General features: G+C 42.2%; 1 protein-coding gene across 1 annotated transcript in view; it reads right to left on the bottom strand.

Moving 5' to 3' along the window:
• The window catches only part of DNAH8 (dynein axonemal heavy chain 8), a 323349-nt gene that overhangs the window by 6247 nt on the left and 293568 nt on the right, over window positions 1–23534 (bottom strand). Inside the window, exons 89-91 of the mRNA XM_032647945.1 lie at window positions 12806–12962; window positions 8813–8965; window positions 8540–8729 (exon numbers count right to left, since the gene is read on the bottom strand). Of these exons, the coding sequence (XP_032503836.1) occupies window positions 8540–8729; window positions 8813–8965; window positions 12806–12962 (500 nt within the window). The remainder of the gene's footprint in view (window positions 1–8539; window positions 8730–8812; window positions 8966–12805; window positions 12963–23534) is intronic.

Here is a 23534-nt window from a genome sequence, read left to right as displayed (position 1 = left end):
AAGTAACCTATTCTTTATGAGATTTAACCACCCACATGAAAATGGGTGATTTAACTATACAAACACCTGAGTAACATGTGGGCTAACTGAAGTGCTTTAAAATTTTTTTTGCCTTCCAACTCATACAGCGTAATGAATTCTTGTCAAGCTTGTTCTTTCAAGAAATACACTTTAGGGACTTCCCTGGTGGCACAGTGGTTAAGACTCTGCACTCCCAATGCAGGGGGCCTAGGTTCGATCCCTGGCCAGGGAACTAGATCCCACATGCATGCCGCAACTAAGAGTTCACATGCCACACCTAAGGAGCCCGCCTGCCACAACTAAGGAGCTGGCGAGCCACAACTAAGGAGCCTGCCTGATGCTACTAAGACCCAGCACAAACAAACAAACAAATAAATAAATAAATAAAACATCTTCCCAGCAATCAATAAAAAACATTAAAAATTTATATATATATATAAGAAACGCACTTTAAATCTTGGATCATACTTTGGAAACTCAGGTCTAAAATAACACTTGTTATGTCTTAATTCCTATAATAGTCCTGACCCAACATTTCAGCAAACAAATTACTGTTGTTTGACATGTGCAATCAGTTGGCTTGAAGAAAGCCACAGAAGGCTTTTGGTATCAATTCAAACAACGTCTTGGAAGAGACAAAAGAAATAACTAATCAGGAAGGTTGCTCTTCTCAATTTTACAAGGAGTTGGTTGGTATTCTGTAATGATGGTCCTATAGGCAATGCTTTTTTTTTCTTTAATAAATGAACCAGTCCTTATGTAATGGGCTTATGGTTGTTCAGTATTTCCTGTCTTATCAGTTACTAAGCCTCCCGTTAGCATCTTGGAAGATGAGGACAAATGCTGTTCCTGTCATAACTTTATGACAGGCAGTTTTCTTCCTTAAATGAGAGGCAAATGTGGTTCGTTGGTAAGTTAAATAAAAGGTCAGAAATCATTAAACAAAGATGGGGATGATCCACCCACTTGAATAAAAATGCCCCAGGGATGCTTCCTGACGCTTTGCTCGATGCTGTAAGGCAGGAATCTTAAACTTGGCTGAAAATGAGAAATATCTGGAAAGTCTTTAAAACTCCCGCTTCCCAAGCCATAGCCCGGATCAATAAAATCAGAATCTCTAGAGGTGGGACCAGGCTTCACTACTGTTTATGTTTTTTTTGTTTTTGTTTTTTTTGTGGTACGCGGGCCTCTCACTGTTGTGGCCTCTCCCGCTGCGGAGCACAGGCTCCGGACGCGCAGGCTCAGCGGTCATGGCTCATGGGCCCAGCCGCTCCGCGGCATGTGGGATCCTCCCGGACCGGGGCACGAACCCGCATCCCCTGCATCGGCAGGCGGACTCCCAACCACTGCGCCACCAGGGAAGCCCTTCACTCCTGTTTTAAGGCAGGGCTTCTCAAACTTTAATGTTCATACTTATCACCAGGGGAAGGAACACTTACTAAAACACCAGTTCTGATTTGGTAGGTAGGTCGAGGGTAGGTCCTGAGGTTCTGCATTTCTATCAAGCTCCCAGGTGATGCCGCTCCTGCTGGCTGGTGGACAACATACTGGGTGGCAATGGTCTAAGGCCCATGTTCCTCACACATTAAAATGACCAAAGGAGCTTTTAAAATTAACTGTAAAGAGTCTAGAGGTCTTATCCCCAGAGGTTTTGATGTTGTTGGTCTGGGGCCCCAGGGATTAGCATGTATTAAAATCTCCCCAGGTGATTCTACTGTGCAGGCAGGGCTGAGAACCTCTGCTCTGTAAAAAGATCTGCATGACAGGACAATGAGAGATCACGGACCCGTATTTGTTTTCAGAACAAATTTGACAAGTGGGAAGAGAAATGCCCCATGATACAAGCAAAATATTAGGAAGGCTGTCAGTAATACGAGCTGACTCTTTCCAGAGTCCCCTGAGACGCATGTATTCTCTGAAATGTCCTTAATGCAGGACACAGTTGGCTCTGGCAAAACCTGAGTACAAGCCAGAGAGCTCGGGCTAATTCTCTTGGCCGGGTTGGCATCAGCTAACCCCGCCATGTCTCATGTGCCAAATATACTTCCCTGCACTGCTTTAACTTCTCCATCCCTTCTCTGCTACGTTATGCTTCCTCTCCCTGGACCCAACCTCGTACCTCTCCCCTCCCTCCCAACCTTTCCACTGTTCCCTCTGGAGTGGTTCTGTGGTGAACAGACTCTCCCATATTTTCTACCTCTTCACAGAACGTTCTCTCCATCTTCTTGCCCTTACTGGAACCTGTCAACTCTGAAGACACTGTCCTCCCCATTTGTCCCTCCACCTTTGATGAAAATCTTTGCGGCTTTAACAACCACACCCTCTGGCCCCATGCTCCTCCCCTCACTGTCCCTGCCAAGCGCCCACTTGCCCCCACTCACTGAGCCTCACGCCACCTTCTGGGTCTCTTCAGTATCCCACTCAGCGTCCCGACCTCTCAGTTCCTTGACCTCATCCTTTCTGAAGACCTTCTCCTCAACTCCACCCGCTTCTCTTCACTTGCCCAGCAAACCCCCAGTGCTAAATGAATCCAAATGTCCTCCTTCTTATACCTATTCCAGGCTGCTGAACAATACTGAGACCATCACACAGTTGCCACCACGGTGTAGCCATCACCAGCCTCGACGGGATAGTCAAAGTCACTGAGGAATCCTTTCCTTAGCCCTCTTCCTCAAATTTCTGCCACTCTGCTTAAACCTCTCCTCTAACACCTTCTTGCTCCTGAGGTCACTTTGCCTCCTTAGTCAAAGAGAAAATAGAAAGCATCAGATGGGAATTCTCTCAACTTCTTGCCACCAAACCAACAAACTCACTTGCATTCCTTCCTTGTTATCCTTATTACAATGGGTGAGGTGTCCCTCCTCCTGCTTGGAGTGCATCTCTCCACTTGGGAGCCATCCCCTCCTGCCTCTTTTACCCCTCTCTTGTATCCTTGTTCTCTCTCTCTCTCTCTCCTGTCTCCTTCCCACCAGTATTTGAATGGGCTCAAGCCTGTCCTGTCATTACAAGAAGAAGGAAGAAAATGTTTTCTTCTTACAGCTGCTCCTCCAACTTGCTTCTCCTCTTCCAAGCCAAATTTCTTGAGAGAATTACCCATGTTGTCCATCCTCATTCTCTGTCTCTCCATTTCCTGGTCTCTCACTCACCCTGCAATCTCATTCCTCCACCTCCCCATCCACTCCACTGAGACTCCTCTTGCCAGTAGTCTCCTTGCTGATAAAGCCATCTGACCACTTCTGGCCCTATCTTACTCGACCTCTGACAGCATCTGTCCTTCCTTCCTCACCTCCCCTCTCATCTTCCACCACACTATGCATTCCTGGTTTCCCTCTTTCAAGCTGTTGGGATGTTAGGGGACTCGCTACAAGGGTCAGGGTGATCTGGAGGGTGGTGATGCACAAGCAAATATAGCAGAATCCTGGTGAGGATGGTTTGGGAGGAAGATGAACAGATGGTAGTACTGGTGAGGTTCACAGGAGGATGGAATATTCTATGATGGAAGTTGGAAGTAAGAATCAGAAGCTAACGTCGGGACTTTCGATGAATCAGTCCGTAAGTAGAGACGAATAGTTGCATCTATGCGAATGGCTGAGGTCATTAGTGAAGGGACCAGGGCCAAGGGCAGAACTTGCCCGAGAAGAGGCCACAAAGTGGGCTGAGAAGCAACCCCCTGAGAGGTAGGAGGAGAACCGAGGAAGGTGATGGATGGAAACCAATGTATGAAGTGAAGTTAGCAGGAAGGTCACTAGATTTGGTGGCCTTGGAGACAGAAGTTTCAGTATAGTGATGAAGCCGGCCAGATTACAAGGGCCTAGAGGATTGGTAAGGAAGGTAACCGTGGGCAGAGACCAGAATTACAAGGGATGTGGTTGAGACTGAAGCCAGTGAATCTAAGTGTCTCCCCCACAAAGGCAAGAAGGATGGGTTGTTGTTCACTTGGAGGCATTTCTAAGGTGTCAACAGTCCTTCTCTGGTTCTGGGATTCGGGGTCAGGGTAGTGAGTGCTATCACCCAAATTGAGGTTTGGAGGCCTGAGAGGTCCCTTCAGACATTAGGGGCAGCTCTGGTTTGGCAAACAGCAGCTCGGGTACACGCTTAGGATTGTTACAAGATTAGAAGAAATCCCCAGACCCTTCCAATGCTAAAGTTCTGTTAATAACCCTGGTGCCCTCTTCTGCCCAACAAACATCATGCTTTTATCACTACCCTCAAGGCAAGCATTCAGAAATCGCTGGTAGCTGCCGATGCTTCCCTGAAAACAAACACACAGGCAAGAGGTTGTAGGTGATTTTTACAGGAGCAAAAGATTACAGGACAAAAATTATCCATCTCCTTGCTTCAGTAAAATCTCCTCTAACTGAACATCTTGATTTGTAGTAGTGAGTACTAAGCTGTCGCTGATTTCTGCTGCAACAGACTGGCGTGGCTGGTCAAGACCCGGAGGAACAAAACAAGAAACACTAGCACAGTCTGGCATCCGAATGGCATCAAGCTCCAGATTGAGCTAAACATTTGGAAAGTAATGATATTGCACCGTTCACCCTAACATCGAGGTGTGAGACCTCGAGAGCACGTCCAGCCTCCGCCGCCCTTTCCTTAGCAGCGCCCGCGAGTCATGCCAAACATCGAACGGCAAAGCAAGGCTATCGATTAAGAGGTTCTGGAAGTGGAACGCAGGCAATCCCCTGGCTTGAAGTCAGGCTCATGACCACTCATAATCTTTAAGTTTAAACACATCCCTACCTATGACACAGACACAGACACACACACACACACACACACACACACACACACACAGAAATCAGAATCTAAATCACGTGTGCGTGATGGTCTGAAAAGGTACACCTGTGGGAACAAGCGACCACAGAAATCCTTTGAAAACCCTGAGCAGCACAGTCTTAAACAATATGTGAGTGTGTGTGCCAGTGACTGCTGGGAAGCCCCAGTGGAACACAAAGGTGCTCTACTGGGCCTGAGTAATCTGCTGGGAGGCAAATCCATGCACTGCCAAAAGCTGTGCCATTGAACAGATGTTACAGGGTCATGGGTACAGGGAGCTTGACCACTTTAATAACCAAATCTAATTGCCACCTGATTGAGCTCATCATTTGCTACAGAAATGATTGTGAAGGGGGCTGAACGTACCAGATTAGTTCCAGGGCGGCTGGCTGACTCAGCCTCTTCAGTATGACAAAATATCAGGCTACCATAAGGGGACGGGGCAGCGTGAGCTCAGACACAGACTAGGGGGCAAACAAGGCCTGTCACCTGTCCCTGCGGTGGTGTGCGCATCAAAGTGACTTAGGCTTGGGGGGCACTCACCGGAGGCATGATGGGAAACACACATCAGATTGTATCAGATGCCACATTAACATTATAAGAAGACAAAACAAATGGTCATAGGTGAAAAAAACATTTTCAAGTGTTTTAAAGGCTAGGTAATTTTGACTATACATATTTGTGATGAAACTATGACCTCTTTTCAAACTGCATTGTGTTTTACTTAAACGTGGTTTTTAAAAAATTAAATAATTTATTTAAATGTTTTGAGCCAAAAAAAATTATTTCATTGAAGGGGACTGGATTAGAAGATATAAAACCCAGGAGATACATCATATTGAGAAAGCAATCACAGGTGTCAAAAGGTGATCAGAGAGTCTTGCTGTAATCTCTATGCTTTCCAGATTTGACCAGGTGATATGGAACAGAAAGTGATTTGTCTCTCATGTCAAGAGAAGGAAAAGGAAGCAGAGACATGATTAGTATGTAGGGAAAGTTGACCCTCCACTCTTCTGTGCTACAAACAGAAAGCAATCACAGATAAGGGGTACGTGTCTGGATGCTCACGTGTAAAGGTAGGATGCTTGAATAAGTCCAAGACTTTCTGAGACATGGAGAGCCATGAGAGAAAGAATCAAAGCTCAGTTTAAAAACAGAAATGAAGAAAAAAAAAAAAAAAGAGAAAGGATTAGTATTATTACAAGTAAAGACAAATAAGAAAACTGATTTGTATTTATATTTCTTTAAATGTTGCTCTGGTTTGTAGTATATCTTAAGAAATAGTAACAAAGATTAGTTCATATTAATACTTTGCTATTGAAAGTCACATTTCTAATGGGAAAAAGCAATCACTCAAAGAGATTGTGTGCTGTGATATACGACTTAGCTATGTCTATGGAAAGCCAGGGATGAACCAGCCCCACTCCCTTGGCTTCTAAATATCAAAACTACACTTAATGATCTCACTTTTTAAAAATATCACTGATCCTCACCCCTTTGCCAAACCCCAAGTCTGCCAACACACCTCCCCACCTGGATGTCCCACCAGCACAAGCTGACGAATCCAGAGCTCCCTGCCTTTCCTCCCGGCTGGCCCCCTCTACCAATGCTCCCTGTCTTGTACCTGGCCTTCAGCCTCAGCCATTGCCAGTCCCCGCTCTCTCAAAGGTCCCCATTTAATCACTCCATCAAATCTGCCTCCTTCTCTGCACCTGGTTAAGGTCTCAGGCTCTCTCCCCTGGATCCAGTAAAAGTCTCAGTGCTGTGGACATCCTTCTTTCAGTCTACAGTCTGCCTCCACCTGGGGTTATCTTGTGATCTTTGGTGACTTGCTGTTGCCTTTATGATGCAGCCCAAACTCCCCTGGAAGACTTCACACCCCAGCCTCACTCCCCAACACCCCTGCTCCTGCTTCCCAAGCTTGGGCCACATTGGGCTTCTCTCCCTGGACACGCCTTGTCTCTGCTCCGGCCTCTGCCTGGGATGCTCTTGTCTCCAGTCCCTGCCTCTGCAAACTCTGCTCACTGCCTCCCGTGTGAAGCTCTTCTCAAGCTTTGCCTTAGCAGAATTGATCTTTCTCTCCTTTGTGCTAGTGTGGTGCTTCGTCCTCACTGGGTGGAGCATTTATCAAATAATGTTGAAGTTGCTAATATTTCTGTCCTACCAACCAGATGATGGACTCCTTTAGGGCAGGAATTAGGTCTCAAATCTCTCTCTATTGAAAGCACCTAGCAGAGGGGCTGGCAAATGAAAGGTGGTTGAACAATCCTAGTTAAGTTAAATACTATTTCTTCAGACTCCCAAGCCAGGAATTCCCTGGTGACAACTTACTCAAATTGAGGGCTGGTAGGGAGGAAAGAGACTCATAAGTAGACACACAAAATCTGAGAACCATAATAAAAAAATTTCCTCCCAAACTTCAATGGAAATTCTGGGAGAAAAAGATAAGTGAAATCTGGGGGCTGTCCTTCACAAATCTAAATTCTTTCAACATAATAATGTACCATGTATAATTTAAGTTCATAAAAACCACCATGGTTAGTGTTTTACATTTAGAAAATGTTAAGGCATTTGAAAATGCATGAAGTGAATGAATGTATGTGCACAGAGGACAAATAAATGTCTACTATTTATTGAAGTGTTATGTATACAAAGAAAAGTGCACAAATCATAAGTATACAGCTCCATGAATTTTCACCAAGGGAATACAGCCCTGTAACCAAGATCCAGTTCAAGAGGCAGAACATTTCCAAACACCCAAAAGCCCCCTAGAGCTGTTTTGCAATCACTGCCCTCTCCCACAAGGGGAACCATTATTCTTACTTTTAAGATCTGTTTTGCCTGTTTCGATTCCTTGTATGAATGGAATCATACAATATGTATACATTACAATATATACCTATGTGTACACTGTATACATACTTACAATGTGTTCTGTTTGACTTCCTTCACTTAATATTATTTTATGAGATTCAACCATACTGCTGTGAGTAACAATAATATACCCTAAATCTGTAAGTGTGAATGTTTCTTAAATTGTATAACTAATGGAGCTATAAGGTGCTGAATTGTAAGGACCCCAGCATCTCTTCATTCTAGCCAAGAATTACTTAAAAAATCTTTCCATGTTGTAGTAAGGCCCCAAATTGTCATGTTTCTAAACTTTTATGAACTCTATGAGGTCTAGTCAGAAACTTATTCAGTAAATATTTCTAGAATGGAATGAAGGAATACATGCAATGGAATCACAAAGCACTTTTTCAGGGGAGAAAAAAAAAAAGCTGAGCAGGGACAGACTCCAGAAGTTCACTGAATAAAACTTTGGCCACACGATCAATTTTAAGTCAGTCTAATTTTCTGAACTCTAGGCACATTTTTTTGCATATTTTGGTGCTTCATTTTTGTCATTTTCATAAACATTTAAAAACAGGTTTGAACAAAACTTTTCCACTATTTCACATTGTCCTAACCACGGACTTGCTTGCTGAAGTGGGTGAGAAAAAAAAAAATGGAGTTTTGCCCCCATATTGTGGAAGCAATATGGCAGGAAGAATTTCAGACTGAATTTGTAAAACAAATATAGCAGAATCATCTGTTGGCCTCCAATTCTGAAAGCACAGGTCCAGCATGCAGCAAGCTGTACCTCTATGTTGTTTTGTATAACATACATTTATCACACAGTGCCACTATACAACTATCCACAACTTCCAAGTTTGCCTTCTCTCCTATGAGCACCTACCTTGGGGATTAAAGAAACCGGTCATCCAAAACACATTGGGCCTCCCTTCAAATATCCAGGTGGAAAACTGGGCATTTCTTTCCAAAAGTTCAGTAAACCAGAAGCCCAGTGTGGATGAATCCCAGGACACTCTTTTCCAGATCTGAGGTATACGAGCATCATACATATTGTCCAGAGCATCTCTCAAGTTCTGGAGGAAAGGTCAAGTTAAAATATGAGGAAAAGAAAAACCAACAAAAGAGGGAAACGACTACTGAGACAATAATAGCTCACCTCACTCATAATGATCGTTCCTTCAATGGCCAATTTTAGATCACTCAGGCTACTGCGAAGTATTGAGATGACTTTTTGCATTCTGTCAATTTCTTGTCTGAGAAATATGTTCATTGAATTAAGATGTCCCATCTTCATCAAACGAGCTTTCACCTAACACAAAGCATGCAACACAATGACAGATTTTTAAAAAACCATCTGCCACTTCTTTTCCAATGACCTCTCCCTTCTCTATTCCTTTTCTTCCTCTGGATGTATCTCTACAAGCCCAAATGAACTCTAAAATATCTCTTGCGGCACCAGATTTGCCATTAAATTCCCCATTTTCTGGGCTTCAAAAACTACTGTTCAACTCACATGATTTTTATTTCCTACTGATTGTACTTAGTTGATAATTGGAAATGTACTATGAAAAGCTGAAATAAACTTGTACCATTTTTCCCTTTCAAATGATTAAGTACTGTATCAATTAAATATCCTTTTGCAATCTAACCTTTATAAGAGCACACTTTGGAATGACTTTTTTTCATAGTGCCTGCAGAATTGTTATCAGAAATGTCACAGACAGTTAAGATAGCCAAAATCTTTACAGAGCAGTTACCAATAAATATGACTGGCTGCAGTTTCCTAAGGTCACTATTGCCCTGGCTAGGGTGACTAAGGATGAGTCTTTCCTAATCTAATCCATGAAAATATTTGACTTTGTGGGAGGGCCATTAAGCACCTGTTCCTTCTTGTATATAATTTATTGGCCATTTTGAAGAGATCAATATAAAAGCATCTGGTTGTGGGAACAATAAAATATAACAATTATTTGGATATAAGCCAATATATATACACATTTCAATTTAGTGACATATGCCCAAGAAAAGATTGACTACGAATATTGGCAAGAACTCATAAAGAGATCTGAACTTTCTGCTGGCCACAGTCGAAGAGATGCCAGGATAGGAGGGGTAAGGATAGACACATAGAGTGGGAGAAAATTTGGAGTGAGGTACCAGTCCACACAATCACCAGAAAGCCAGTAAACTGTAGCATTCTCTGCTGGAGATGCCCACTACCTCTTCTTTTTTCTTTTTTCTTTTTTGTGGTACGCGGGCCTCTCGCTGTTGTGGCCTCTCCCGTTGCAGAGCACAGGCTCCGGACGCGGAGCCTCAGCGGCCATGGCTCACGGGCCCAGCCGCTCCGCGGCATGTGGGATCTTCCCGGATCGGGGCACCCACTGCCTCTTCTTGAGTCATGGAATATTAGAGACAGATGGGCTTCAGGCTCATCTGGACCATCCTCATTTTACAGAACAGGTTTTCTGGCATGGTGCTGATGTTTCCTACTCAGCAATGAACACCTCTGCTTAACTGCAGCTGGGCAACTTCTAGTGTGTGAGGGATGAGAGGGAAGCAGTGATGTAAAACTGAACACCTGGACAGGACTACCTGCGTGGGTAGAGCAAATGATCTTGAAATCCCAGTCAAACACGCCAGTGGAGGGCCCTAACTCAGTCTGCCATACCAACCTTCAGGTATTCACCTAAATTCCTGGTTCTAGAACTTCCATTTTTGCAGGCTCCACTGCCCTGTTCTCATCTTGAGCCCCTCAGCCTCCAGGGGGCTAAAGAGCCTATGTAGCATTCTCTTTAAATCAGGACTGCTTTGTGGAAATTCACACTTTAAGTAAAAGGGAAATTATGGAAATGCTTTTGCAACCGGCATTAGAAATTAAGCCCTGGTGTTGGCTACACTATCAAATCAATAGCCCGGGTAGCTTTTAGTGTGCTAACAGCCCCAAACAAATCGCCTTGCCCTACTTAGGGTTTTAAAAGAGAGGCTTCCCTTGCAATAGACACATGCTTAATATGTCTTAAAACTTAGGCTCTAGAAAATCTAACTTTAGCACTGATTTTACTTGGAGTATGCTTATTGTTCCAGCCTAAAACTGTCTTTCTATTAATAAGTGAAAGGTTTGCTGTGGTCTTATTTAGAATTTTTATTATATTTCTGAAACCAGGTAGTCTTTTCTACACGAATGTTTTTAAGTCAACAGTATAATTACATTTCAATTAACTAAATTCACTTTACAGCCACATTTTTCAAAACACATCTCTTCTGTAAAATAAAGGACACTAAAAAGTAAGTGATCCTGGAAGAGGAAGCTGTTTTAGATGTCTCTTGGTACAAACTCCCTCCCATCTAGCAATCCGTTTAGGGACATCCCTCACACTCAGTTCCTGCTGGGATGTTGCCGGAACAGAGATCTTGGTGAACTGGCCCCGACTAACCCTGAACAGCTCAAATTACCCCAAGGGTCTTGAAATCCTCTTCTGGTAATACCAACCTGCGGTCTAGTCATACAGAGTAAATTTTATCTCGCTTTCACATGCCGGTTTTTAAAATCTGTGAAGACAGGTATTATGCCTCACCTGTCTTCTGAAGATCATTTACAACGAACCACAGAAAGTATGTGCTTATAATACCTATCCATTTAAAAAATATTTTCTCCCCTGACTATAAACATCTCTATGTGAAGTCATTGATTTCAGTATCTTAGCCAAATCCTTGGTACCCATCTACACAACGGAAGCAAAAATTGTTTTAAGAAGCAAGAAAACGCTTTTTATTGTTGGGGGCACTCACTGCAGGCGGGAGGGCTGTAGCCCAGGTAGCCTCGGGGCTCCCAACTGATAAGTGCATTTCTCCCAGACTTGGGGATGCAGGACAGGGTAGACACAGGACCGTAGTCATACCTGCATTAGGACATCAGCCTCTCACTTTTTGGTTGAAAAGCTAAACTTGCCTCAGCCCAGCCTAAGGCTCAGGTGAAGCTCTAACCCTCAGCAGTGAGGGGTGGAGGCTGGGAACAGGAGAGAGGAAGCCCTGGATGGCCAGAGGGCACGACCCTGTTTTTCTTGCGGGAAGAAGGACGGTGTACTACAGAACTTTCAGACTGTCCAGAAATTTTACCACAATTAAAGATTTATTTAGATGAGTTCTTAAAGTGCGGTCTGGGACCCCTGAAGGCCCCCAGGTTCCTTTTAGGCGGGTCCACAAAGTTGAATTTTTTTCATAGTAATACTACGACATTATTTGATTTTTTACTCTCCTTCTCTGGGGAGTGTACAGTGGAGTTTACCAGAGGCTACATGACCTGTAATACCACAACACACTGGATGGAGAAGCAGATATGAGGATCCAGCTGTCTTCTATTAAACCAGACATTAAAGAGATTTGCAAAAATGTTAAACAATCCCACTTTTCTCTTCGAATGTTTTTGTTTTGGAAAATATACTTATTTTAAAAATATAAATGTTATGCTAACATGTGATGGGTTTATTAATGTTATTTCACAATAAATTAATAAATATTTTTGAAAATTTTTAGTTTACATTTCTAATATGTTAAATACCAGTAGCTATAATCCATATAAACAAGAGCTATTTGGGGTCCTCAATCATTTCGTAAAGGGGTCTTGAGATAAAAAATTTTTTTGAGAAAAACTGATGTTGATTAACAAGCAAACATCTGGGAGGTTCAAGAAGTAGAAACTTATTGCCATCTAAACTGGGTAGTGAATTCATTTAAATGGCTTGCTTTCCTATTACCTGGCTGAGTGGATTGAGAGATTGAAAAGTATGTAGGGCAAGAGACAGAAAAAAGGGCTAAATTTAAATAATGGACAAAGCAGGCTTGGGTAAGAGAGGTGGGGAGAGATTCTCAGTCCAGAGGATTAAGATATCTGGAGACCCAAAGACAGAGGAACCCAAAGATGGGGAAAGGGTACAGAAAAGGCAATTGAGAGACAAAGTGGAGTAGAAAAGTGCAGATTATAATTTTGCAAGATGCTTGAGCAAGGGTAAGAGAGAGAAGACCAAAAGGTAAGAAAGAAGAATTGAGCAGAGGGAGGAAGGGACTGACTGAAACATACTGTCCCAGGACTGTGCTCAGCCTTGCGGAACCCAAAGACAGCCCTGTGCATCAGGCAGAAAGGGTATCTCACCTCATGTGGAATGTAATCAGGAGGCAGCTTGCTCAGCATATCTTCAGATAACTTATAAACGATGGCTTCCCGGGTCTCTCCCATGCCACCTCCACTCTCTTTGGGTTGAATGTTGGTAATTGTTTCAAGAACAGCAGAAGCAGTGTTACTCTGATACCTGACAAAAAGAACTGAACTGTTCAGAATGTGGCATGGAAACATATCTTCAGAGATAATTATCAACGTGAAATTAAATTATGAATAACGTAAATCAAATCCAGCCAAAAAAGGGGGAAAAAGGAAAACTTTACCATCAACATACAGGAATGAAAAAACTAGAGGTCCATTCTACTTCCTCCTATTAGGACATCAAGAACATCTCAGAAATGAAAGCGCTCCATCTTCGGGGAAAGAGTCCATGAAAGTCCTTAATAATCCAAAGCAGTGCTAGCCAATCTTGCTGTAGCTAACCTCACGCTGGACAAGAAGCCCACCTCCTTTTATTCTCCCCTACTTATGGACTGGTCCTAAGAATCTGCCATTATAGACAATTTGTTAGCTTGAAGAGCACTGCTCATATTTCTTCACTGAGTTATAAATTATTAAAATTTCTTTGGTCTTTTCTGTTTTGTTTCTTACTTTCCCACTTGTTTTATGATTTCCAAAGTGTTCTATTGGCACCACTTATCTAAATGCAGCTACCCATCTTTAAAATTCACATATTCAATAAAGATTGACAATGCACCAGGCACTGAGCTAGGTGTTAGGATATGGTAGTGAATAGCTCCCTGACTTTGTCCCTTTCTCTAGTGGAGGAGGGGGACATTAGTCAATACCACTGTAATAAGTGCTATGGAAAAGAAGAACAGGATGCTTTAAGATAGTATAGTCTCTCTCTCATTCTCACTCTCCAGCTCTTCTTTGTTCTGTTTTGTTTTGTTTTGCGGGACGCGGGCCTCTCACCGCTCTGGCCTCTCCCGTTGCAGAGCACAGGCTCAGGACGCGCAGCCTCAGTGGCCATGGCTCATGGGCCCAGCCGCTCCGCGGCACGTGGGATCTTCCTGGACCGGGGCACGAACCCGTGTCCCCTGCATCGGCAGGCGGACTCTCAACCACTGCGCCACCAGGGAAGCCCTCTAGCTCTTGTTATGAATTGACCAGATGCTCTGAGGAGCACGAACTTAGTTTGGGTCCCAAAGTTGCTCAGTTGACCAGCAGTCTGAACACACAGATATGGGGTGTGTGTGCGCGCATGTGGCGGTTTACTCTAGAAGATCAGGGAGGTTCTCTCTTAAAATGTCATATGTAAGCTGAGACCTGAAGAATAAGCAGGTCATCCAGGCAAAACAGAGTGGAAGTGGGAGGCAAGAGAGGACATTCAGATAAGAGGTAAGGCTTGGAGGCGAGAAGGACTTCACTGCATTTGAGTAACAGAGACAAGGCCAGCGATGCTGGAGCCAGAGAGTTAGAAGCAGAGATGAGGATGGAGATAAGGTCAGGGCCAGACCATGCAGGGTCATGTGGGCTGCTTTAGGCAACCACAGAAGACTTCCCAAGCAGGGGTGCAGCATGTCCAGATTTAAATGTTTCTGTCTTTCTTGAACTCCTAATTTACCATCTATAAACATTTCATAGTTAAACTGTTTTGAGTTACTGTTTTGTTTGTAAATTTTGTCTCTTGTTCAGATGTAAACCACATTTACATCTCCTTTCGTAGACGTTAGAGGCAAATTTAAAAGGAATCCAACAAATGCTTGAGATTAGTGATTTGTTTTTCTGTTTTATTTCCTTGGACGTAAAATAGACCTTGGTAGTACGGCTATAGGTATAAAGAGTTTAATGTGCTTGCCTTTTAATCTAGCAACTCTACAGCTAAGAATTCATTCCAAAGAGAGAATCAGACATTCTAACTTCTGACAGTGCAGTGCAATTGTTACCCTGAACAGCTCTCCTGAGAATAGCTAAAAATGCTGGCTAAGATAGGAAAAACATGACTGAACTGGCAAGAAACTAAGAAATCCAGAGGGTCACACAAAATATAGAATGAAAACTGGAATCCAGAAACAAGCCAGATTTTACCAAGGGGGCATCAACTAAGGCCTGGCGTTCTTGCGCGTCTGTTGGGATGGTACAATGAGAGAATAGGTAACCCATATGCCCAAGGAAGAAAGTCTAATAGGAAACTCCTACATAAATCTGGGACTTCATAGGGCTAATCACTTAGTAGCAAAGTCAACTAGAAATAACCCACCTGTCAGAAGGGGATGGTAGGTAAATTGTTCTACCTAGCTTGGTGGGAAAAAAAAAAAAAAAAAACTTTCCTAAGAATTCTTAATTTGTGACATTAATTAGCATTCATTCATTTACTTGTGTGATTTGAAAAACCTCAAGCTAAAGATTTATTTTCAGGGGGTCCCAGGAAGACACAGGTAGCATCTGGCGGATGTGAACGTAAATCTTTCCTGGAACAATAATGCCTTCGACCCAAGTCTCAAAGAATCCAACAGTTTATTTCCAATAAGCATGAGCTCACAGTCAGGAGTTAAAAAACTCATAGAGAAACAGGCACTGTGAGCAAGAGCCAACTAAACAAAAGGAAGCAGAACCAGACCTGCAAAGATCTCCGATAGTGAATTTTCAGGGGCACATTATGTTTTTACTATATTGAAGAATAAAAAGGTGATTGAAAATATAAGTATGAAATGGAAACTATAAACATGAATAGCATATTTGAAAAAGAGCCAGATAGAACTCATGAAAATTTAAAAAATTAAAACCTGCATTAGTTTTTTTTTATTGATGCTGTAACAAATTACCACAAAATAAGTGGCTTAAAACAACATAAATGTGGGACTTCCCTGGTGGCGCAGCAGTTAAGAATCCGCCTGCCAATGCAGGGGACACGGGTTTGATCCCTGATCCGGGAAAGATCCCACAAGCCGTGGAGCAACTAAGCCCCTGCGCCACAACTACTGGAGCCCATGCGCTCTAGAGCCCGTGTGCTGCAACTACAGAAGTCTGTGCGTCTAGACCCAGTGCTCCGTACAAGAGAAGCCACCACAATGAGAAGCCCGCAAACTGGAACAAAGAGTAGCCCCCGCTCGGCGCAACTAGAGAAGGCCTGCGCGCGGCAACGAAGACCCAATGCAGCCAAAAAAACAAAAAACAAACAAACAAAAAACACACATAAAGGTATTATTTCACAGTTCTGCAGTTAATAAGTCTGATATCGGTCTCACTGGGCTAAAATTAAGGTGAGCAGGCTGGGTTCCTTTCTGTAGGCTGTTGGGAAAGACCCATTTCCTTGCTCATTTGAGTTGTTGACAGAATTCACTTTCTTGCAGTTGTAGGACCATGGTCCCCAATTCCTTGCTGGCTGTCAGGTAAGGACCCTTCCTAGATTCTAGGGTCCATCTGCATTCCTTGGTTCATGGTCCCCTTCCTATATTTTAAAAGCCATCAATGGCAGGTCAAGCCCCTCTCTTTGAATCTTTCCTCCTTGTATCATTTCATCTCTCTGACCCACTCTTCTGCCTCCTTCCACTAAGAGCTCATGTGATTAAATTGGGCCCACTTGGATAATCTAGGATAACATCCCCATCTCAAGGTCCTTAACCTTAATAATATCTATAAAGTCCTATTTGTCACATAAGGTAACATATTTGCAGGTTCTGAGGTTAGGATGTGGACATCTTTGGGGGAGGTGTCTACCTAATAAGAGTTAGTGATAGCTTAAACAGCAGATTAGATATAGCCAAGGAAATAATTAGAAAACTGGAAAATAGATCTGAAGACCTCATCTAGAATGCTGCAGAAGGGAAAATAAATGGGAAATATAAAGAAGAGGTTAAGAGGCATGTAGGCTAAAGTGGTAAGCTCTAACGTACATCTCAAAAAAGTTTCAGAAAGATAGAAAAGGGAGAATAAAAAAGAGATAATAACTGATGAAATAATGGCTGAGAAATGATGAAAGATTTGAATCCTCAAGTTCAGGAAACTCAATGTATCCTAAACAGGAAAAACAAACAAATAAGTAAATAGAAATCCATATGTAGACATATCACCATGAAAATGTTTAACATCAAAAACAAAGACATGGGGCTTCCCTGGTGGCGCAGTGGTTGAGAGTCCGCCTGCCGATGCAGGGGACACGGCTTCATGCCCTGGTCTGGGAGGATCCTGCGTACTGCGGAGTGGCTGGGCCTGTGAGCCATGGCCGCTGGGCCTGCGCGTCCGGAGCCTGTGCTCCGCAACAGGAGAGGCCACAATGGTGCGAGGTCTGCGTACCACAAAAAAAAAAAAAAAAGGTCCCCTTCTGCCTTTTCTTATAGCATATGGAATGAGAGTATTACACCTCTCTCTCTCTTTTTTTTTTTACATCTTTATTGGAGTATAATTGCTTTACAATGGTGTGTTAGTTTCTGCTTTATAACACAGTGAATCAGTTACACATATACATATGTTCCCATATCTCTTCCCTCTTGCATCTCCCTCCCTCCCACCCTCCCTATCCCACCCCTCTACGTGGTCACAAACCAACTAGCTGATCTCCCTGTGCTATGCAGCTGCTTCCCACTAGCTTTCTATTTTACATTTGGTAGTGTATATATGTCCATGCCACTCTCTCACTTTGTCACAGCTTACCCTTCCCCCTCTCCACATCCTCAAGTCCATTCTCTAGTAGGTCTGTGTCTTTATTCCTGTCTTACCTCTAGGTTCTTCATGACATTTCTTTTTTTCTTAAATTCCATATATATGTGTTAGCTTATGGTGTTTGTCTTTCTCTTTATGACTTACTTCACTCTGTATGACAGACTCCAGGTCCATCCACCTCATTACAAATAGCTCAATTTCGTTTCTTTTCATGGCTGAGTAATATTCCATTGTATATATATGCCACATCTTCTTTATCCATTCATCCGATGATGGACACTTAGGTTGCTTCCATGTCCTGGCTATTGTAAATAGAGCTGCAATAAACATTTTGGTACATGCCTCCTTTTGAATTATGGTTTTCACAGGGTATATGCCCAGCAGTGGGGTTACTGGGTCATATGGTAGTTCTATTTGTAGTTTTTTAAGGAACCTCCACACGGTTCTCCATAGTGGCTGTAGCAATTCACATTCCCACCAGAAGTGCAAGAGTGTTCCCTTTTCTCCACACCCTCTCCAGCATTTATTGTTGCTAGATTTTTTTGATGATGGCCATTCTGACTGGTGTGAGATGATATCTCATTGTAGTTTTGATTTAAATTTCTCTAATGATTAATGATATTGCGCATTCTTTCATGTGTTTGTTGACAGTCTGTATAACTTCTTTGGAGAAATGTCTATATAGGTCTTCTGCCCATTTTTGGATTGGGTTCTTTTTTAGTTATTGAGCTGCTTGTAAATTTTGGAGATTAATCCTTCGTCAGTGGCTTCATTTGAAAATATTTTCTCCCATTTTGAGGGTTGTCTTTTGGTCTTGTTTATGGTTTCCTTTGCTGTGCAAAAGCTTTTAAGTTTCATTAGGTCCCATTTGTTTTTTGTTTTTATTTCCATTTCTCTAGGAGGTGGGTCAAAAAGGATCTTGCTGTGATTTTTGTCATAGAGTGTTCCGCCTATGTTTTCCTCTAAGAGTTTGATAGTTTCTGGCCTTACATTTAGGTCTTTAGTCCATTTTGAGCTTATTTTTGTGTATGGTGTTAGGGAGTGATCTAATCTCATACTTTTACATGTACCTGTCCAGTTTTCCCAGCACCACTTATTGAAGAGGCTGTCCTTTCTCCACTGTACATTCTTGTCTTCTTTATCAAAGATAAGGTGACCATATGTGCATGGGTTTATCTCTGGGCTTTCTATGCTGTTCCATTAATCTGTATTTCTGTTTTTGTGCCAGTACCATACTGTCTTGATTACTGTACCTTTGTAGTATAGTCTGAAGCCAGGGAGCCAGAATCCTCCAGCTCCATTATTCGTTCTCAAGATTGCTTTGGCTATTCGGGGTCTTTTGTGTTTCCATACAAATTGCGAAATTTTTTGTTCTAGTTCTGTGAAAAATGCCAGTGGTAGTTTGATACGGATTACACTGAATCTGTAGATTGCTTTGGGTAGTAGAGTCATTTTCACAATGTTGATTCTTCCATTCCAAGAACATGGTATATCTCTCCATCTATTTGTATCATCTTTAATTTCTTTCATCAGTGTCTTATAATTTTCTGGATACAAGTCTTTTGTCTCCTTAGGTAGGTTTATTCCTAGATATTTTATTCTTTTTGTTGCAATGGTAAATGGGAGTGTTTTCTTGATTTCACTTTCAGATTATTCATCATTAGTGTATAGGAATGCCAGAGATTTGTGTGCATTAATTTTGTATCCTGCTACTTTACCAAATTCATTGATTAGCTCTAGTAGTTTTCTGGTAGCATCTTTAGGATTCTCTATGTATAGTATCATGTCATCTGCAAACAGTGACAGCTTTACTTCTGCTTTTCCAAATTGGATTCCTTTTATTTCCTTTTCTTCTCTGATTGCTGTGGCTAAAACTTCCAAAACGATGTTGAATAAGAGTGGTGAGAGTGGGCAACCTTGTCTTGTTCCTGATCTTAGTGGAAATGCTTTCAGTTTTTCACCATTGAGGATGATATTGGCTGTGGGTTTGTCATATATGGCCTTTATTATGTTGAGGAAAGTTCCCTCTATGCCTACTTTCTGCAGGGTTTTTATCATAAATGGGTGTTGAACTTTGTTGAAAGCTTTCTCTGCATCTATTGAGATGATCATATGGTTTTGCTCCTTCAATTTGTTAATATGGTGTATCGCACTGATTGATTTGCGTATATTGAAGAATCCTTGCATTTCTGGAATAAACCCCACTTGATAATGGTGTATGATCCTTTTAATGTGTTGTTGGATTCTGTTTGCTAGTATTTTGTTGAGGATTTTTGCATCTATCTTCATCAGTGATATTGGCCTGTAGTTTTCTTTCTTTGTGACATCCTTGTCCCGTTTTGGTATCAGGGTGATGGTGGCCTCGTAGAATGAGTTTGGGGGTGTTTCTCCCTCTACTATATTTTGGAAGAGTTTGAGAAGCATAGGTGTTAGCTCTTCTCTAAATGTTTGATAGAATTCGCCTGTGAAGCCATCTGGTCCTGGGCTTTTGTTTGTTGGAATTTTTTTTTTTTTGGCGGCATGCGGGCCCCTCACTGTTGTGGCCTCTCCCGTTGCAGAGCACAGGCTCCGAACACGCAGGCCCAGTGGCCACAGCTCACAGGCCCAGCTGCTCAGCGGCATGTGGGATCTTCCTGGACTGGGGCACAAACCCATGTCCCCCTCATCGGCAGGTGGACTCTCAACCACTGCGCCACCAGGGAAGCCCTGGAATATTTTTAATCACAGTTTCAATTTCAGTGCTTGTGATTGGTCTGTTCATATTTTCTATTTCTTCCTGATTCAGTCTTGGCAGGTTGTGCATTTCTATGAATTTGTCCATTTCTTGCAGGTTGTCCATTTTATTGGCATAGAGTTGCTTGTAGTAATCGCTCATGATCTTTTGTATTTCTTCAGTGTCAGTTGTTACTTCTCCTTTTTCATTTCTAATTCTATTGATTTGAGTCTTCTCCCTTTTTTTTCTTGATGAGTCTGGCTAATGGTTTATCAATTTTGTTTATCTTCTCAAAGAACCAGCTTTTAGTTTTATTGATCTTTGCTATCGTTTCCTTCATTTCTTTTTCATTTATTTCTTATCTGATCCTTATGATTTCTTTCCTTCTGCTAACTTTGAGGATTTTTTTGTTCTTCTTTCTCTAATTGCTTTAGGTGCAAGGTTAGGTTGTTTATTCGAGATGTTTCCTGTTTCTTAAGGTAGGATTGTATTGCTATAAACTTCCCTCTTAGAACTGCTTTTGCTGCATCCCATAGGTTTTGGGTCGTCATGTCTCCATTGTCATTTGTTTCTAGGTACTTTCTGATTTCCTCTTTGATTTCTTCAGTGATCACTTCGTTATTAAGTACTGTATTGTTTAGCCTCCATGTGTTTGTATTTTTTACAGATCTTTTCCTGTAGTTGATATCTAGTCTCATAGCGTTGTGGTCAGAAAAGATACTTGATACAATTTCAATTTTCTTAAATTTACCAAGGCTTGATTTGCGACCCAAGATATGATCTATCCTGGAGAATGTTCCATGAGCACCTGAGAAAAATGTGTATTCTGTTGTTTTTGGATGGAATGTCCTATAAATATCAATTAAGTCCATCCTGTTTAATGTACCATTTAAAGCTTGGGTTTCCTTATTTATTTTCATTTTGGATGATCTGTCCATGGGTGAAAGTGGGGTGTTAAAGTCCCCTACTATGAATGTGTTACTGTCGATTTCCCCTTTTATGGCTGTTAGTATTTGCCTTATGTATTGAGGTGCTCCTATGTTGGGTGCATAAATATTTACAATTGTTCTATCTTCTTCTTGGATCGATCCCTTGATCATTATGTAGTGTCCTTCTTTGTCTCTTCTAACAGTCTTTATTTTAAAGTCTATTTTGTCTGATATGAGAATTGCTACTCCAGCTTTCTTTTGGTTTCCATTTGCATGGAATATCTTTTTCCATCCCCTCACTTTCAGTCTGTATGTGTCTCTAGGTCTGAAGTGGGTCTCTTGTAGACAACATATATATGGGTCTTGTTTTTGTATCCATTCAGCCAGTCTGTGTCTTTTGGTGGGAGCATTTAATCCATTTACATTTAAGGTAATTATCGATATGTATGTTCTTATTCCCATTTTCTTAATTGTTTGGGGTTTGTTATTATAGGTCTTTTCCTTCTCTTGTGTTTCTTGCCGAGAGAAGATCCTTTAGCATTTATTGTAAAGCTGGTTTGGTGGTGCTGAACTCTCTAAGCTTTTGCTTGTCTGTAAAGGTTTTAAATTCTCCATCAAATCTGAATGAGATTCTTGCTTGGTAGAGTAATCTTGGTTGTAGGTTTTTCCCTTTCATCATTTTAAATATGTCCTGCCACTCCCTTCTGGCTTGCAGAGTTTCTGCTGAAAGATCAGCTGTTAACCTTATGGGGATTCCCTTGTGTGTTATTTGTTGTTTTTCCCTTGCTGCTTTTAATATTTTTTCTTTGTATTTAATTTTTGATAGTTTGATTAATATGTGTCTTGGTGTGTTTCTCCTTGGATTTATCCTGTATGGGACTCTCTGTGCTTCCTGGACTTGATTGACTATTTCCTTTCCCATATAAGGGAATTTTTCCACTATAATCTCTTCAAATATTTTCTCAGTCCCTTTCTTTTTCTCTTCTTCTTCTGGGACCCCTATAATTCGAATGTTGGTGTGTTTAATGTTGTCCCAGAGGTCTCTGAGACAGTCCTCAATTCCTTTCATTCTTTTTTCTTTATTCTGCTCTGCGTTAGTTATTCCCACTGTTTTATCTTCCAGGTCGCTTATCCTTTCTTTTTCCTCAGTTATTCTGCTATTGATTTCTTCTACAGAATTTTTAATTTCATTTATTCTGTTTTTCATCATTGTTTGTTATCTCCGTAGTTCTTCTAGGTCCTTGTTAATCATTTCTTGTATTTCCTCCATTCTATTTCCAAGATTTTGGATCATCTTTAGTATCATTACTCTGAATTCTTTTTCAGGTAGACTACCTATTTCCTCTTCATTTGTTTGGTCTGGTGGGTTTTTATCTTGCTCCTTCATCTGCTGTGTATTTCTCTGTCTTCTCATTTTGCTTAACTTACTTTGTTTGGGGTCTCCTTTTCCCAGGCTGCAGGTTCGTAGTTCCTGTTGTTTTTGGTGTCTGCCCCCAGTGGGTAAGGTTGGTTCAGTGGGTTGTGTGGGTTTCCTGGTGGAGGGGACTGGTGCCTGTGTTCTGGTGGATGATGCTGGATCTTTCTTTCTGGTGGGCAGGACTGCATCTGGCAGTGTGTTTTGTGACGTCTGTGAACTTATTATGATTTTAGGCAGCCTCTCTGTTAATGGGTGGGGTTGTGTTCCTGTTTTGCTAGTTGTTTGACATGGGGTGTCCAGCACTGGAGCTTGCTGGTCGTTGAGTGGAGATGGGTCTTAGCATTGAGATGGGCATCTCTGGGAGAGCTCTTGCTGACTGATATTATGAGGGGTTGGGAGGCCTCTGGTGGACCACCAATGTCCTGAACTCGGCTCTCCCACCTCAGAGGCTCAGGCCTGACACCTGGCCAGAGCACCAAGACCCTGTCAGCCACACAGCTTGGCCTTCTAAAAATGCCTCAAACATCCACTGCATAGAAGTATGATTTTCTCCTCTTGTAATTCACTCAGGAAAGTTTCTAGAGATCCAGTGGTGTGGGCATGTCAAGTTCTCCCTTTTACAGCCATGAATAAGTTGCTGTATCTGGTCCTCCCTTTCCAGTCCTTGCAGACTGGCTCTATTAGGTCACTCTTCTGACGCTCAGCAAGGCTGCTTACCGCTGCAGTCAGCACCTCATTTCCCACCTTGTCCTGTGCAGTTAGGATGCCTGGCACCTCACAGGGCAAAGCCTGCAGCCGTCCTTGTTTGCGGCATCATGGAACTGAAACACTAGCTCTTCTCCGTTCTCAAGCTGGCTGAGTTCCCAACCTGAGATGCTTCTGTCTTCAGCATTTTTATCAACTGATTGGCAGGTCGAATCATTTTTACAGATTGATTGGCATCAGAATTCAAACCTGCCTGTCCAGACAACCGCATCCTCTCCAAAAGTCATAGCTAAGGTAACTGCAACTGCCACCAGGCTTTACATGCTGGATTTT

The sequence above is a fragment of the Phocoena sinus genome, chromosome 11 (assembly GCF_008692025.1).
Source record: "Phocoena sinus isolate mPhoSin1 chromosome 11, mPhoSin1.pri, whole genome shotgun sequence".
NCBI classification, from domain to species: domain Eukaryota; kingdom Metazoa; phylum Chordata; class Mammalia; order Artiodactyla; family Phocoenidae; genus Phocoena; species Phocoena sinus.
Note: the sequence above shows the minus strand (reverse complement) of the source record. Positions and strands in the feature narration are given on the sequence as shown.